The sequence below is a fragment of the Ambystoma mexicanum genome, chromosome 13 (assembly GCF_040938575.1).
Source record: "Ambystoma mexicanum isolate Mex_15411 chromosome 13, UKY_AmexF1_1, whole genome shotgun sequence".
NCBI classification, from domain to species: domain Eukaryota; kingdom Metazoa; phylum Chordata; class Amphibia; order Caudata; family Ambystomatidae; genus Ambystoma; species Ambystoma mexicanum.
Window position 1 is genome coordinate 253405960 of NC_090938.1, and position 18409 is coordinate 253424368.

The following is an 18409-nucleotide window of genomic DNA, read 5'->3' on the forward strand; positions in this document are numbered from 1 at the left end:
TGTATGGTCGAATGGAGCCAATTCTGCTGCTCTTGGTGAGAAGTGAAACGCATTGTTTCTGTGGGTTATCTCCTCTCACCCCAGATGTTTATTTAACATTTATTTAAGCCCCCTACTGCACATCTTTGATGCCCCCTGCTTGCAAAATCACTCATATCGCAATGAACAGCAAATTAACTTGTGTTTTAGTGGTCCTCAAAATGATTTAATTTCATTGTCCAATGCGCCAACCTAAATCCCCAAGTGAATAAGGCACAGCTACCTGAATTTGAATGGCTCAAAGAAAGTGGTCCGTCCATTGGGTCTGTTCAACCTTTTTCATAATCTCGCCCGTGTCCAACAATGGCCAGTTACTCCTTTTCCCAACAAGGTAAAAACTTGGGAGTCTAACCTCAGTATGGATGCTGACAATTACCAGGAGCTCTTTCTTCATGCTCTGGAAAGTTCGTCATACCCACCATTTATACTGACAGATTTGGCCAGCTCGACAATGGGCGCAGTGATAAATTCCAAATGATTTGTATGTTAGACCTCCAAAATATCAGTTGCTTCATCCACTCAGGGTACAGAATGCGACTGTTCACTTTGTATTTTTTCTGATAAAAAGCTACTCTATCAATGGATTGCCCCATTCTTGTGCAATCAGGAATGCAGAGTTTATTGTGGAGAGGTGGAAGCGTCACCTACAGTTTTGGAATTTGGTGTACCTCAGGGTGCCTGTATCTCACCCTGTTTGTATAACATCTTTATGGTTCCCTTCTTCATGCATTTGAACAAATTGGGACAGCATTTACAAACTACGCTGATGATACTCAGTGAATCATCCCTCTCACAGGTAACCATGATAAAGATGAATTCCATCTCAACAAGGTATACAACATCATCGAAAGTTGGATGGTACAGAATGCCCTAGCTTTGAATAGGGATAAAACAGAGCTCTTGGTTGTGGTTACTCCCAATATGCTTAAGAAACCAGGACCTTCTTATGAGAGCGTTTGTATTGAGGACACCAGAATCGCTGTCCAAAAGAAGGTCAAGACATTGGGTGTCACCCTCGACCAACACCTCAATATGAAAGCTCATGTCACTAATCTCGTCTCATCCTCAGTTTACTATATTAAGCTCCTGGCCCATCTTCATCCCTTTATCACTCATTCCAATGCTGAAACGATTGCAAGGACCATAGTGGGTGCTAAAATTGATTCTTCTTTATGGCATCAACAAAGGGAAGTGCAACCGTCTGCAGGTAAAACAGAATAGTGCAGTACGAGTGGCCACTCAAACTGCTTGGAGAGAACATATTTCTGAGGCGAGACGAGGACTGCATTGACTACCAGTTGAATAAAGATTACTCTATCGTCTGCCATTGATTCCCCATAAATGCCGATTGAGGAACATGCCTTCTTACTTACAGGACCTGCTCAAAGAGAAAACCCATGTGAGATCCATCAGGTCCAATTATACTGATCAGCTGGCTTTGCCGAAATGTAATACCATTAAAGCCAGTAAAGGAGCCTTTCCGAATGCAGTTCCAAGACCATGGAACGACCTCATGTTACAACTCAGGGACCTAAAATCTACTGAAGTTTTCAGGAAGAAATTAAAAACCCTGCTTTTCAACTGAAACCACTCACCTGGATTCTCTAGCACTGTCTGGCTCTCATCTGTGCACTTGCCATCCGTTTTTCTGTTTTGTGGCGCCCTTAAGCCTACAGGTGCATGGTTTGCGCGATACAAATTATTAAAGTAAAGTAAGATGGCTTTGGCATTCCCTATGCTGGTTCCCAGTCAATAGCCATATTGCTTTTAAAACGTGCTGCCTTACTTTTAGCTCCTCCCATGGTCATGCAACTTTTATCCTTGCTTTCAATTTCAATGTTATACATGTTCCATTCAGCCCCTTGGATTGTGGAACTCCCCCCTCTGCCAGATATCCAGGATAGCCCTATTCACTTAACATCAGTTTTCAACCAAATTCTGTAGTCCTTTTCCTGAATGACATTGATGCTCATTGTCTAGCACCAGGAAGCAGTTACGTTTGTGGGGTTGAACTAAGCACATACCAAAATCAAATCATATGAGTGAATTTGTATGCACCCACGTATTACTATGTATTTCTGTGAATGTGTATGCATATGTATTTGTAAACTACTGACCATGTGAAAATACGCTTAGACATTGTCTTCAGGTCATAGCACCTCTTACTCACTTGGAAAATCATTACTGCCATGTCTTTTTTCCAACTCTTGGCAATCCAAGGAACATAATTCTTCCTTTTCCTTAGTTCTCAGTGAATAGACAGTGGTGGCAATAAGAGGACCTGTTAAAAGGAAAACAAAAATATTATTATACATAACATGAACATTCCGAGAGAAACTCTTTCCATGTGGCCTAAATTCCTGACAGATGTCAATGCATGGTAAAATACTAGTAACATAAACTGAAGTTTGATGGCAGGAAGTTTATGAATGAATCTTAACCAACAGTCTTTTCACTTCTGTAATGACAGGGCCGGCTGAAAAGCGATGGTCTGAAGGGTTTCCCAGATCAAAACCAGAGGGTACGATTCATTCAAAACCTTCCAGTCATCCATTTTCTGTTATCCTAGAGAGAACAACTAAAGGAAGGAATGCACAGAGAGAGATACCTATAATAGAAATGCACAGAGGAGAGATGATCAAGAAAAAGACATTCACAAAGACTACTAAAAAAGGACCTAAAAAATGTAGAACACACAGAAGGACATAGACATCAGTAAACATAGCAGAAGAGTTTGAACTACTAAAAACAGAATATGGTAAGAGTGACAGACATGGAGAAACAGGAGCAGACAGGAGAGAGAGAGATGTGACAAAGTGCCCGTCTGTGTATGCGTGTGGATGGTGGGGTTATCAAGAGGGCATAAGGTCCCCAACAAGCTGTCTGCTGCTGGAGAAGGGGCACTGTAGTCATGATCTCTTGGCTATCCCTACTATGCAACCCTCATGGGTCAGGGGCTCCTAAAATGGGACCATCAGAGGGACTAATCCCTTTAAAGGATCCCAGAAATACTGTCAGCAGTCACAAGATCAACGTACTAGTAGCGCAGTTTCCTTTAAGGGGTATGATTCCTGAGTAAACATATCCATCATTCAGAGAATTTGTAATCCACAAATACAATTAAGCAAGGTTTGTCTCACTGCTTCTCCGAAAAAAAACATGGCTCTTGTGAGCGAGGTGTTCCATGAAATAGGAAGCCCAAGCAGCAGTAGTAGATGCACAGAACAAGAAACGCTAAATCTTGCACATGCAGTTGCCACTAGTAGAATACAAGATGTTAAACGAGCCTCATGTAAGCTCAGACCATAAGCCAGAGTGGGGAATTGGTCCCACACATTCAACTAAATGCACTAGTTTGTCTTCCGCCGTCCAACAATCACCTGTCAGAAGCTATCAGGAAACGCATGTGCACACAATCATGCTATGTCTGGCCCAGGTTGTAGGATCAGACGCCCAGATAAGCCATGCACTACTAAGGGTTGGTGTGGTATTTGGACAATGATTGTTTGGAGGTGGAGATGGCAGGAGAGTGGAGAGGCTGAAAGGAGGCTGCAGTTAGGAGGAACAACCTGAGAGAGGCAATTCAAGAAGCTAAATAATAGGCAATAACAAAAGGACATAAGGAGGAAGTGCGAAGGAGAGTTAGGAAGGAGGTAGTGGAGGGAACACTAAGTAGGATGTGCGGAGAAGTCCTGCGGATTAGGTGGTGAGCAGAACTGACGAGGAGTGGTGGTGAGAGGCTTTAAGGATGAGGGGGTGGGGAGACTTACAGAGGAGTTGGTAGAGAGAGAAATTGAGGAGGTGTGGAGAAGCCCTAAGGGAGAGGTGAAAGTTGATGGTAATGGTGAGAAGAACAAAGGAGGAAGAAGCAAAGAAAGGAAAGAGAGGCAGATGTACCCCAACCCTACAGGGTGTGTAATAAGAAGAGAAGGGGGGTGGGGCACGTGGCAGGGCATCAAGAAGGCTTGATAGGAGCTTACAGAGAGCCTTGTGGGTAGAAGACAAGTAGATGCAGATTCCTTGGGAACAGGCAAGCAGCATAATAGCAAGAAGGTGGGGCAGTTGCAATAGGGGGAATACCAAGATTAGGAACCTGGGTCAAGGTCATAGACCAGTGTCAGAAGTCCAGCCTCAAAGCCCTGTTGTGGTCTCTTATCTGGCTGACACTTTTGGCTTCGAAACCCCAGCCTGACACCTCATACCCAGACAAGAGGGAATTACTGCCAGTTGGGTTCACTTACCAGGACCAAGAAATCAGACCAGCCTTAGTACTTGATAAACTGACGATAGCTAGAATGCTCGACCAAGTACAAAAATGTAATTTAATAACCGGTGAATGAAAGTAGAAAAGGCCAGCAGAATCTATCCAACATTGGACTTGAAAACCCCCTGTTGAACATGCTGCAGCTGTTTGACCATTTCTATTACTGTTTGTGGTTGAAGACATTTTTCCCTATTAAGAGAGAACTGCAGGAAGTTGTTGCTGTTCACCATCTCAATTTTAATTATGCTATGGCTGATGTAACACCAGCATGGAGGAAAGTCGAGCCTGGAACCAGAACATAATTAGATGAACTTTCTGTTGACTGGTCCTTCGCTTTCTGACTGAGAATACTCTATTCAGTGAAAAAGACATAAACTAACAACATATAAAACCAAAAATACAGAATCACCTTTCATTACAAAATTAATAAATGAAAAACACATTCATGTTTTCCAGTTAAAAAAGAATCATTTCAGCAAATTCATCCCCTTTTAAGAATAATCTTAAAAAAAGACAAAATAATACAAATCTTCACATATCGTAAAAATGGGAGAACTTGCTTGCAGCCTCATTAAAATCCAATGTAATAGGCAGCCGCAAGAGCTTGCAATGCGTTCACTACGTAGAGACCATGTTACTAATTAACAAGGACAAGGAGGGTCCTGGGAGTCCCTCTGCCAGAAATTAGTCCTGGTTACGAGAGACTTGCCCAGAGTCTTTAGCTCACTATCTTTCACAGAGAAGAAATATCCCAAACATTGGCGTGGCAGGGCATCAAGAAGGCTTGATAGGAGCTTACAGAGAGCATTACAACACAGCATAACCACTAACCAACCGGAACCAGCCGCAACTAAAGGCTTTCCATGTAAACCCTGGGGCAGTCCAGCACCGAAATGCTAGGCAATTCTCCTCTGAACAAGAGTACCAACAGCATCCCCAGACACGTGTTTCGGTCTGGTTGGACCTCATCAGTAGGGAGGGGCTGTGCCTCTCTAAGAGTAGTGAGCAAGGAGACCATGTTACTACCACCTTTTTCTAATAATTTCAATCTGAGCAACCAGACACTATGAATGCAGCGCACTACTGCAAATACTATATGGTGCTCAGTGGATATTTTACTAAATGTCAAGGCTTCAATAGTAGATCATACACTGGCAACTCTAAACAGTGGTCTTCGATATCTACTTCTTCGATCTTTTAGTTTAACACAAATAAATAGAAAATGAGTTATAGTTTCCATACCCAAACCACAAAGAGAACATATGCCGAGCCCAACCTGGCCCCACGTTTTGGTAAAGAACGCTAAATGTAGCGTTCCCATCCTAAACTGGGTATACACAGATCTCTGATATGGCAGTTGTATATAGTCTAGATAACATTCATAGCCAAAATCTGATTTTCCCTGCAGATAATCTGGGTCCAGTTTAAGGTTTCTGGCTGGTTCTATCATCTTTTCTTTTTTCCTTCTAATCACTGCGTTCTTAATTCAAAGTGGAGCTGATTTATCTATTATATCAGATATTTCTCATAATGCAACTTCGGTTAGCCCTATTAATTGCTTCTTAACCTGGGCTACCCATGCAATTTATTTTCCCCCCTCCAGGCTCAGGAGATGTTTTAATGCATCTCAATACTTTCCCAACCCATCAGTATTCCACAATCTAACCCAATACTAACCCAATACTAAACTGGCTTTAAGTCAAGTAAGTCACCTATCAGGGAGATGTCCAACTCCAGTTGAAATAATGCTGTTGGCAAGCTTTGTGGCAGTAAGAGTACATTAAAAAAAAAAAAAATTTCAATTGTACCAAGAGGTCGACAGGTGCCATAACTCCAAACTTCTGCACTGAAAATGGAGGCTGGAACTACCTGCTTTCTACATAACTGGATTGTATGGGAAATAGCCCCACTCCCATGTCTTAAAAAAGATTTTGTAACCCCACAATATTTTCCCAAATTGCTACAGGCTTTGGCGAGCTGAAAGGACCATCCACAGTTCTCGTGAAATCTAATTCCTAGATAATCATAGTACGTCGTCTGTTCAAATTTACATTCATTAACATAGATTTTTAGCGCACTACGCTTCAAGAACTGTGGTTTAAAGACCATAGTCTCTGTTTTGTCAGTATTTAATTCCAATTCAAGCTCCTTGCATTTATTGCGAAATATATTTAAATTCACCTTTTAGCCTTGTGGGGAAGAAGATAAAATCACTGCATCATCTGCGTAGAATAGGCCTGGGTAAAAATCATGGCCCATTTTTGGGTAAACCATACACCCCTGAACCAATGCCACATGTATTTCTTCTATATATATGCAAAAGAGTAAGGGGGCAAGGACACATCCTTGCCTTCCCCCCTTCAACACATCAGATGGTGCAGTTAGTTCAACGGCCAAGCCGAAAACGCACAGCTGTCTTATTCTCAGTATACAGCAGTTGCATCACAAAAATGAGTTTTAATGGTGCTCCCCTTTCCATCATAATGCGCCACAGGATTTCCCTCGAGATGCTGTCGAACGCTGTCCTGAGATCCACAAATACAGGGTACAGTTTCATCTTCAACATCACACTATATTTCTGGATCAACAGGAACACCGACAACTTTGATCGACTGTACTCTTATGTTTCTGAAACCCTGCCTGGAGATAGTTGATAATACAATTTTCAAAGTCCCAGGACTGCAGATGGAACAAAACAGATTTTACATACATTTTTCCTACACAATCTAAAAGTGAGATTGACTGGTAATTGGCTGGGGAGTCCCTCCCACCTTTCTTGTATATGGGTACAATCACAGAGTTTTCGCCAAAAGGCAGGCACTATACACAATCCAATTATTGCATTACAAACTTATATAATATTGGGCCCCAAACATTTGGCTCATCTTTATATAGGTCTCTGGGTATTCTTTCTGGCCCAGAAGCCTTTCCACTTTTTTGACTTTCAATTGCCTTCTGACCTTCCTCGATATTAAATAAAAGCACCTCACCCCTGCAGTTAGATTTTACAGTCAAATCCAGTGACACATTACGATTTTGGCCCACAACAGATATATCATAAAGATTTGAGAAATGGTTCCACCATTCAACTCTTCACCCGCAATCAATTTCCAATAGGCGATGTGGTCCCCTCCTTCGTATATCTGTAAGAGTGCATCCCATCTTTGGCTAACAAAGTCTTTCTTTTCTCTTGTTAAAAGGGACTTATAATAAGTTATATACAAACAGAGTTTTGTCTTGTCCACAGCCCCAGTGACTCTTAAACAGCCCACGATCTTATTTTTCACATCCTTGCAGGCTTTGTCATACCAGCCAGGTTTTGTTGTTGCGTGCCTTTTGGATCTATGATACGCACATGTTAAATGAAAGACCAAGTTTTCTATAAATTTATTAAATTCAGACAACATTTCTACATCAGAAATATTATCTGCACAGATGTTTACAAGAATTTCTAGAATTGCTTCACAGATGGATAACTTTGTATCTTGCTCAATAACTCTAATCCATTTCACCGAGTTACGGGCATGCCCAGTGAGGGCAATACCTTCCACCGCATCTAGAACATGTACTGATAAATCAGTGGTCTTATCAAGTTGAAAAAAGGAACTCAGTGGTTTATGGTCACTTTCAATTCTTTCGTGGACCCTAAATGTGCTCACCCTGGTCCAGTCCTTGGCCGAGATCAAAATATAGTCAATGGTGGAAATACCATTGTGCCCTACAGAAGCTGGTTTCGCAGACTGATCTTCTGGGAATCGTCCATTACAAGCCCCGAGTTCAAGAATTATAAAAAAATGTGAGCCGTATCATTGGCAAGTTGATGAACCCTTTTTAGAGAAGCTGCTTCCAGGGTGGGAATATCTCAGGACCTATCCTGGTTTTCCCACAATCCCTCCAGCTCACTTATCGCTTCCATTTGCAGGTTCAAGTCACCTGCCACAATTACACAGATTATCAAATAATTTGGACCTTTGCACAAATGTATCAATTCTTTGATCTTTTCCACCACCACTAGTCCACTGGCTTCCGAGGATCTATTGTAAAAGTTAAATACAAGGGTCTTATGTCACCCACAGTAGGAACAACCAAATGCTGGAGCTCTTCTACAGACAGTCACTTCCCAATTTAAGGCATTTTCCAGCCAAATAAGTAAACCCCCGCTTGGTCTGCCTTTTCTAGCAGGAACCTGAAAAGCTTGAAACCCCTGCATAACAGCTGTCTCTATAGTCCAGGTTTCTTGAAAGAGAACCACCTGGAAACCCCTCACAAATGTATTTGATTTATTTATTTGTTTATTGCTCATTTGTTAAGCGCTTATACAATTAGCAACAACTGTTTCAAAGCGCCCACAGGGCAACAGGGTGGGTAAAGGAGAAAGCAGACAATGAATTACAACAAAATAAATAATTGAATTAGTAGAACAATAAGGAACATAACCCGGAGGGGAGACAAACCTACTGTGCCTTGTGAGTGTTCAGAACGTGCAAGTGCAGCAGGGAGGGGGCCAGGAATAGGTGCTGTTGTGCTCATGGAGAAGTGATTGGGGAGAAGTGCTAATAAAAACGTAAGTGCAATCTCCCGAAGAGAGGGTGAGCCTAAGTAGGTGCAGTAAATAGACAGCGGGTGGGGTGAGAGATGTGGGGGGGCGGGTCAGGCGCAGAGGATGCATAAGGGGCCTGCACATCATGTATGATAAGCAGGCAAGAGAGGAGGAGAAGGAAGAGATAAAGAGAAAGGTCTTGAGGCTTTTTCGGAACTTAAGGAGATCCTGCTCAAGACGCAGAGGGAGAGGGAGGCTATTCCACAGGAGGGAGCCCGCGGTGGAAAGGGATCGACCACCAGCTCTCTGTTTAGCAAACCGCTTCACCTGCAGGGAGTTCAAGGCCAGATGAACGCAGGAGTCTATAAGGGGAGTATTTAGTCAGGAAGCGTTGAAGATAGAGTGGACCCCGGCCCCAGATAGCCTTGTGGATGATACAGAGGGATTTGAATTTAATCTGTGCTGAGACCGCCTGTGGATGATACAGAGGGATTTGAATTTAATCTGTGCTGAGACCGGGAGCCAGTGACGGCTTTGTAGGGCAGGAGAGATGTGGTCCCTGGGCTTGAGGCCAAGGATAAGTCTTGCTGTCCTATTCTGGGTTAGATGGAGGGGTTGCAGAGTGGAAGAAGGAAAATTAAGGAGGAGGCTATTGCAATAGTTTAGCCTGGAGAGAACCAGAGTATGGGTAACATTGAGTCTCTGGGGGAAGGTGAGGAAGGGAAGAGTTCCTTTGAGAAGAAAAAGAGCTGAAAGTGGGACTTCTTGACAATGTCCTGAATACGAGGGATGAAGGAAAGTGAGGAATCAAAGATAATTCAGATTCCTGGCTTCAGAGGAGGAGGCGGGGTGGAGGGGGGAGCCCATGGAGGAAGACCAGAGTGAAGGGAACAAGTAGGGTGCAGGGAACCCAATAGGGAGAATCTCTGTTTTTCTGGCATTGAGGAAGAGATCATTAGCAGTGCACCAGGCCTGGATGGTAGAGGGGCAGTCAGGGATGAAGGAAGGTGCAAGGACATCAGTAGAAAGTTTGAAGAAGAGTTGTGTGTCATCAGCGTAGCACTGGAAGTTAGGTGAGAAGGAGAAAATGAGGCATGCCAGCTGAGAAAGTTATAGGTCAAAAAGCCATGGCAAAAGAATGGAGCCCTAGGGGACACCACAGGTGGAGAGGGATATAGGGGAGTAGAAAGGGCCCAGAATGGTTTTGGAGGAACGGTCAGTTAGGAAGAAGGTAAGCCAGTCCAGTGTCTGTTCAGAGATACCAAGGGTATGATGGAGCCTTTTTATGAGGATGGAGTGGTTCACTGTGTCAAATGCAGAAGAGAGATCAAGCAGGATGGGGGCAGCAGGGGAGTTGGAGCCAAGGGATGCATGCAGTTATTCACAGGTGTTCAGAAGAGCAGTTTGCATGCCTCTGGATGCTCGGAATCCAGACTGGTGGTCGTGTAAACCGCCAACAAGTTCGGTATGAGAGTTGAGTTGGGGAGGGCAAATGTCTCGAGCCGTTTCCCCAGTAAAGGGGTGATGGAAATGGGGTGGTATTTGGCTGCGCAGGAAGGGTCTGCAGAGGGTTTTTTCAGGAAGGGGCACACAAGGGAATGCTTGAGAGAGGATGCAAAGGAACCAGTAGTAAAGGAGTGGTTGCAGAGATCAGCAAGAGCAGGGACGAGAGAGGAGATATCCTTGATGGTCCTGGAAGAGCATGGGGCAACCTGTTTGGAAGAGACCTTCATGGAGTTGACAACTGTGGGGACATCTTCATGGGAGACAGGCACAAAGGAGGAGAAGGAGGAAGGAGGAGGGTAAGTGGTAGGGGGGTAGAGGGAGGAGGGTTGGGTTGGAAGAGTGTGTGACACAGCTGTTCAGTATGTCCTGGGTTTTGGAAATTAAGTGAGATGTGAGTTCATTGCAAAGGGCCTGGGAAGGAGTAGGGGCAGAAGATACTACGGACGGGTTGGCAAGATCCCTGCCGATTTTGAAGAGTTTAGCCGTGTTGGCTGACGCATTGGACACTCATGCCTGAATGTGGGCTCTTTGTTTGGCACAGATGGAGTCTGTAGTTTCTCTGGATCAGTCGGCAGGCCAGTTTGCCAGAGGGGAGCCTGAGGTGTGCCACTACTGTTCAGCAGCCCTGCACTCACGTTTTTGGTCTGCAAGTTTGGAGTCGTACCAGGTGTTACGCTTGGAGACAGGTTTCAGGCGGATTCTAATGACTGGGGCAAGGATGTCAAGGGTGCTGGTAATGGACAGATATAGGTTGTTGAGGGCAGAATGGGTGGTAGAGTCAGTGTTGGGTGAGCAAAGGGGAATGAAGGAGGAAGAGAAGGCAGCAGCTGACATTCGTTTCATCAGACGGATGTTCGTCAATGAGGTTGGCAGCACTTTATGAGGGGTTGTCACAGGGCCAGAGGGACGCAGATGAGTGAAGAGGAGAGAGTGGTCAGACCAGGAGAGATGGATGACCAGGGGAGTAGAGAGAGTGAGGTTGGAGTGGATGATGGTGTTTAGCGTGTGACCAGCAGAATGGGTAGGGCCAGAAGTGGAATGGAGAGGGATGGGAGGAGCAGAGGTCAGTGCAGAGGGTGGTTACGGTGCAAGTGGAGTCACCTAGTTGTAGTAGGTTGGAGATGGTAGAAAGTAGGCAGGAACAGAAGTCCGCCCACTAACAGCGAAATAGAGAAGAAGTGCCGGAGGCTGGTAGATGGTAGCAATTGATGTTGATATTTTATTTCTATGGTGCTCGTACACAAGTGTTTCAGAGCGTGAAAATGGTCAAGGTGGAGGAAGGAGAGATGACCAGTTTGCATACTAGGCTCTCAAAGGACGAATGGGGCTGAGTGGGTAGGATGGAAGAAGGAATCCACTCTGGGAAGATTAAGGCAACTCCTCTGCCAGCACGGTGGGGTCGAGACTATAAAATGATCTTAAAGCCGTTCGGAAGGAGTGAGTCAAAGGAAGTAACTGAACTGGCATTGCACCAAGTTTCAGTGAGTGCAAGTATGTCCAGGTCAGTGTCTTCAAGGAGAAGGCAGATGTTGTCACAAGTCTCTCCCCTTCTCACCTGTTTTTCTTGTTTGCTTGTGACTTTCTTTGGTGACTTCTTTTGCACGGTCCGGGATTTATATAAGCATGTGTGCCGATGTTCGGATTCCAGCGTGAGAAAGATGTTTCAATTCCAGGATACGTTCAGAAGTCCAGGACGAACCAGGAAGGAATAGTGTCCGGGCTCGGAGGCACGGAATGCTGTGACTCGAGCGCGGCCAAAAATCCAGGAAGTTCAGAGGTAAGTTAGAGGGAAGGAAGGAAGGAGAGGGATTCAAGGAACTTGAAAACAGGAGTGAGGAAAAGGCCCCGAGCAAACTCCGGCAACACACGTCCAACTACAGCGAACCTCTATGGGTCAGGGACCACGAAGTCCAGAATGGACGCAGGCGACGGTTCATGACAGTATGCCTCATCTGAAGTCCAGCTCCAATGGGTTTGCCTGGATGGATAAGATGGTATCTTCGAATCAGCCTGGGGGCATTCATGTTTGACATGGGTTCCCAGGTGCGTTCACTAGGAGGATACCCTTTCCATTCGACCAAATATTGTAGTTGACCACATCGGTACCTAGAGTCATAAATTCTGGAGACCTCGTATTTGAGTTGGTCATTGACATTCACTGGGGTAGATCTTGGAGCAGTTCAAGAGGGCTGAACATATGGTTTCAACAGTGAAGTGTGGAAGACTGGATGGATCCTCTTCCATGATTCTGGTAGATGGAGTCGATGATTTCTTTTATAGAAAAGGGTCAGTAAAACCTGGGAGCCAATTTATTTGGCCGTAGGTGACGTGGTAGGAGTTTTGAGGATAAGCAGACCTTATCGCCTATTGAATAGGAAGGTCCTGGTCTTCTTTTGTCAGCATAATGTTTAACGTCTCTTCGGGCCATTTCTAGGTGTTCTTTAGCTTCCCTGTGCAAATTGATTAATGTCTCAATCCAGGAATCAACTGCGGGAACTGGGGTAGGGTGAGGAAGAATAGGCAGTACTGAAGGAGGAAATCCTTGACTACAGAAGAAAGGACTAGTCTTGATAGCTGAATGATCCGAATTGTTGTATGCAAACTCGGCCACAGGTATTAGGAGTGACCAATCATCCTGGACCTTGGTGGCGAAGCAACGAAGATATTGCTCCAGGGTTTGGTTTACTCGTTCAGTAACTCCATTGGTCTGTGGGTGATAACCCGAAGACAAAGCACGTTGGATTCCCAGTATACAACATAACTGTTTCCAGAACGGGGATATGTACTGGGGTCCTCGGTCAGAAATGATCTTGGAAGGTAGTCCATGAAGCCGGAATATGTGTTCTAGGAAAATTCCTGAAAGTTCAGATGAGGATGGTAAATTGTTTAAAGGCATAAAATGAGCCATATGTGTGAACAGATCTATGGTAACTATTATGGTTGTGTAGCCTCTGGAAGACGGTAGTTCCACGATGAAATCCGTGGCGATGATTTCCCAGGGTCTTGTTGGTATTGCCGGTTGGAGCAGGAGACCTGCTGGGCTTTTATTGTCGTGTTTGTTCTGGTTACAGACTGCACAAGCCTGGACGTGGATCTTGATATCATCCTTCATCCTTGGCCACCAAAACTGTCTTTGTATTAGATCGAGGGTGTTGGTGATGCCACGGTGTCCTGAATGGAAGGTATCATGACAAATTTGTGATCTTTTGTCTCAATCCAGGAGTGGGGATAACCAATCGATTATCCTTGAATAGATATCCGTCTTTTGTTTTGAGTTTACATCGGTTGTTTCTCCTAAACTCCTTCCAAGGTTCCCAGGACTGAGTTTGGATTGGGATATCCTCCAGGAGAGTAATTGCTTGAGCAACAAATATAGTGTTGGGAAACATCTTAGGAAAGGTCCGGTCTTCAAGGGTTTCATAATCAGGACGTCTGGACAAGGCATCGGCTATAATGTTATGTGTTCCAGGGAAATGGTGGATTTGAAATTGGTATTGGGCAAAAAAGAAAGCCCAACGGGCTTGATGACTGTTTCTGCATTCTAGGGATTGTAGGACTTGAAGGTTCCGATGGTCCCTACGGAGTTGTACTGGATGTTTGGCTCCTGGAAGGAGATGACGCCAATCAGTGAAGGCCTGACGGATGGCTAATAATTCCTTCTCCAGGACGGAATAATGAGTTTCACTGAGAGCCAAGGTGCGGGAAAGATAGGCAATGTGGTGTTCTAACTTGTCAGCAAGTTCCTGTTTCAGGACTGCCCCAATGGCGTAGTTGGAGGCATCAGTTTCAACAATGAAGGGTCGGTCAGTGTCTGGTTGAGCAAGGATGGGAGCTTGTGTGAACTCCGACTTCAACCGTTGAAACGCCGAATCTTGGGCTGAGGTCCACTGAAAAGGAGTGTCTTTCTTTAGTAATCTATCTATAATCCTATAGTTAGATTACTAAAGAAAGACACTCCTTTTCAGTGGACACACAATCTCAGAAAAAGTTGGAATGAATTTTCTGTAGAAGTTAGCAGGCCCCAGGGAGGATTGAATTTGCTTTACAGTAGTGGGAACAGGCCATGAAAGAATGGAATCAACCTTCGAACAGTCCATTCCAATCCCCTTTTGGCTAAGAACGAATCTGAGGTAGTCAACAGTAGATACATGGAAAAGGAACTTCTCGGTTTGGCCTGGAGTTTGTGTTCACGTAGACGTTGTAAGACTGCCCTTACATGCTTTTCATGTTTTGTATGGTCCTTGGAGTAGATTAGTATGTCGTCTAGATATACAATGACGAAGAGGAACAGCATGTCAGAAAATACCCGATCCATAAAACGTTGGAAGACTGCTGGGGCATTAGCAAGTCCAAAGGGCATAACCAGGTATTCAAAATGGCTGAAGGGTGTTCTAAAGGCTGTCTTCCATTCGTCACCCTCCTTTATACGAATAAGATGGTAGGCGCCCCTGAGATCTAATTTTGTGAAGATGACTGCACCTCTGACCGCTTGCAGGATGTCCGAGATTAGAGGCAATAGATAACGGTCCTTGAGAGTGCATTGGTTAAGGCTGCGGTAATCCAGGCATGGCGTAAGCTCCTTGGAATTCTTCTTGGGAACAAAAAACAGAAGCGCCCGCCGGGGATTTCGACGGGCGAATATAGTCCCATTTTCCAAATTGGTATCCAGGTATTCCCAGAGGGCCCTTTTTTCAGGTTCTGACAAAATAAACATTCTTCCGAAAGGAATAACTGCCGAAGGTTCAGTATCGATGGCACAATCCTCAGGTCTGTGGGGTGGTAAGGCTTGAACAATGGCTGTGGAGAACACATCTGCGTAAGCCTGGTAGGCCCTGGGAATCTGGATGACATTAGAGACGGTGACTGGTGCTTGCTGAGTTTCTTGGAAGTCATCAGGGGGCTTTGGTAAGGTGTTTAGGGACAAACAGTGGGACATGCAATGTTCCGAACCAAGAAACAAAGAGCCTGCTGTCCAATTAATGTAGGGGTTGTTCTTCTGTAACCATGGCATGCCTAGAACCATAGGATAGTGGGCAGATCTTATAATATCAAATGTAATCCTCTCTCGGTGGTGGTTAATGGAAAGAAGAAGCTCCTTGGTTTGAAGGGTTATGGGTCCTGAAGACAGGGGTCTTCCATCGATAGCTTCAACAGGCTGCATAGTCTCTCGTGTTTCGTATATATGGAATGTGATGAATAGTGACCCAATCATGATCTATGAATATGCCCAGTGCTCCACAATCCACTAATACCATGATGGGGTAGGATTCTCTCATGGAAGGCGATAGGAATGCCTGTAGAATCACAAGGTTGTTTTGTCCAGGAGAGTTCAAGGAAGGAATTGATGTGGAGCAGACACCACTCTCCCAAAACTGTGCCCCATCTAGGATCGGGAGCTGGCGTTTCCCGAACGCAACGGGGGAGCGATAGGGCACTCTCTCACAAGATGTTTATCGGAGGCCCAATACATGCAGAGACCAGTGTGAATACGGCGCATCCTTTCTTGTGGGGTAATGGGTCCACGGAAGGCCCCCAGTTGCATGGGTTCTGGATCTGAGGTTGGAGAGACTGCGGGCTCTGGACTGGAAGGATGGTCTATGGCAGTTTTTTGGAATTAAGATTTAGACTTCTTTTTCTCCGCCCTTCTCTCCTGGATTCGAAAATCATTTGCAGGGAAAGGTCCAAAAGGGCCTGGAAGGAATTTGGACGAGCTACCCTGGCTAAGTCATCCTTTATTTCTTCATTCAGGCCTCTTCAAAAGAGGGTGAAGCTGGCCTCTTGGGACCAATCAGCTTCCTTCATAAGTTGTTTGAAACGAGTCACATATGTAAGCATATCCTGGGATCCTTGTTGAAAATCAAGTAGACGTTCTTGAGCACTGTAAACCTGTTCAGGGCAATCAAACATGGCTTTGAGGGCTTCCACCAACCCATTGTAATCATCCAGGAGGGCGTCGTCCGAACTGACTAGGGGGGTTGCCCAGGTCAAGGCGTTACCAGTGAGGTGTGATATCATAAACCACACTTTTGCTCTAGGAGTGGAAAAGTAGTAGGGCTTGAAGGTGAAATATACCAAACATGAATCAAGGAAGGGCAGAGGGAGAGAATCATGAAGAGGCGAAGCAGCCACCAAGCAACTAATAGTACTTACGTGATGGCAAGGGGTGTGGGACTCAGTCCAGAAGAGCAGTATCCCACATGATGGGGCATCTTTGGATGAAGTGGTAAGAGAGTAGGACCTTTGGGCCCGGCCAGGCACTGACAAGGACAGACAGGGCCTTTGATTTCTCTTGAGGATGCACTGACATAGAGGTCTGCAATTGGGAGGCCAGGGTTTGCAGAAAGGATGTCTTTTTTATGCTTTTTACGTCCAGATTTTGTGAGCGAGAGTGGGCAGGTGATGGTGTAGCAGTTGGAGTAGATTGGGGATGATGGAGTGCCATCTCGGGGTGGGAGGAGGAAGTGAAAGGCAGAGAGAAAGCGAGGAGGGTGGTGGGGATGGGAGGGCTGCAATGCACAGTTCTGAACCTGAACAGACAAATACAATGCAGGATGAAGGGGCACCTAGATTTCATTCATGCACTAACAGACAAACCTATATTGGATGTCACAGGAATTGCAGATCAGCAGTACAGAGATGAGGCCAGTGGAATGTAGATTAGGGAGTGAGAGCAGAATGATGTTTAATTGTAGTCCAGGGGACATCTGCAGAGTGAAAGACTAGAGGGGCAGAGGGAGAGAATCATGAAGAGGCGAAGCAGCCACCAAGCAACTAATAGTACTTACGTGATGGCAAGGGGTGGGGGACTCAGTCCAGAAGAGCAGTATCCCACATGATGGGGCATCTTTGGATGAAGTGGTAAGAGAGTAGGACCTTTGGGCCCGGCCAGGCACTGACAAGGACAGACAGGGCCTTTGATGCGGACCTTAGATGAGAAGGGCCGGCTCTCGCCTCCCAGTTGCTTTGACTGGCTAAGAGAGCCAAGCCAGTCAATGAGAGGGGAGCAGGCTCAGGCCACTGGGTGCTTCCTGAGGCGTAGAGTGTGGGCGGGCATCTTAAGAGGGTTATAAACCATACACAAAGCAGTACAAAGACAAAGATTTTAGGAAATAAAGATGTGTGGCACAAGTTGCAATTCTGAAAATTCTGGTGGCATGCTAGTATCTTCACAGAGGTAATTTAAGATTGAATAGCCTCGGCAGGGCGCACCGCTTCAGAAAGGCACATAGGTTTACCCCAACAACAAAGTAGGCCTAGGTTGCTCGGGGCAGGCAGTAAATGCAGGGCTGACAGAGCACGGACGTCAGCTGATCTTCATGCAGCAGATATGCATTGATCCAGCAAGGGTCCTCAAGATTCTTTGCGTTTCCATCTATATTCCATGAAAGGAGATGGTACCCCATGTCCAAGGCCTGATTGGCAGGTATGTATTCTACCTCTTCCAGGTCTCCATTGTTTGCCTCCTTCACTGATCCCTCAGGCCCCTCTGTTTTAATGGGCAATGAGGGCCCCCAGGCAGATGGTTGAGCTGCATGGCTGTATACCCGATTTTCTGCCATTCCTTGTTTGATGTATGTAGGGGTGTGAGATCTGATCAAGATTGAGGTACTGTGTGGAATCCTGTGGATCCCCCATTAAACCCAGTCTAGAGTCTCCTCCCAGGTGGCCAGTAGAGGGCAGAGGCATCCTGATCCCGATCCTGGGAGTGGTGTACTGCAGGAGGATCACCTGGGTGGAGACAAGGACCAGGGTAGTGGGGAGAGTTTGCAGGGTGAGGCATGGTACGGTTCCTTGGATAATACAAAAGACATTCCGAGATAGTTTTGATATGATGTGGAAATTCATCAGAATGATCCAAGATAACCAAACGTAGGTGTAAAAAGTCTAACAATGTCATATCCCCAGGACCATTCTTTATTCTCCCTAAGTGTCCACTTTCAAATCAAATGTATACCGAAAGGGATAATGAAAATGTGATCATTTCTATTCCTTCTATTTTAAAAGAAATTAAGTCCTACAGCCCCTCTTCTGAAAACATTGAGAGAAGTACAATTGTTGCT

The 18409-nt window shown here is 45.2% G+C and overlaps 1 protein-coding gene across 2 annotated transcripts in view; it reads right to left on the minus strand.

The window, feature by feature from the left end:
* The window catches only part of LOC138521152 (zinc finger protein 398-like), a 405528-nt gene that overhangs the window by 202476 nt on the left and 184643 nt on the right, over positions 1–18409 (minus strand). For both annotated transcript variants that reach the window (XM_069633731.1, XM_069633730.1), the window contains exon 3: positions 2210–2320. In XM_069633731.1, the coding sequence (XP_069489832.1) occupies positions 2210–2320 (111 nt within the window). The remainder of the gene's footprint in view (positions 1–2209; positions 2321–18409) is intronic.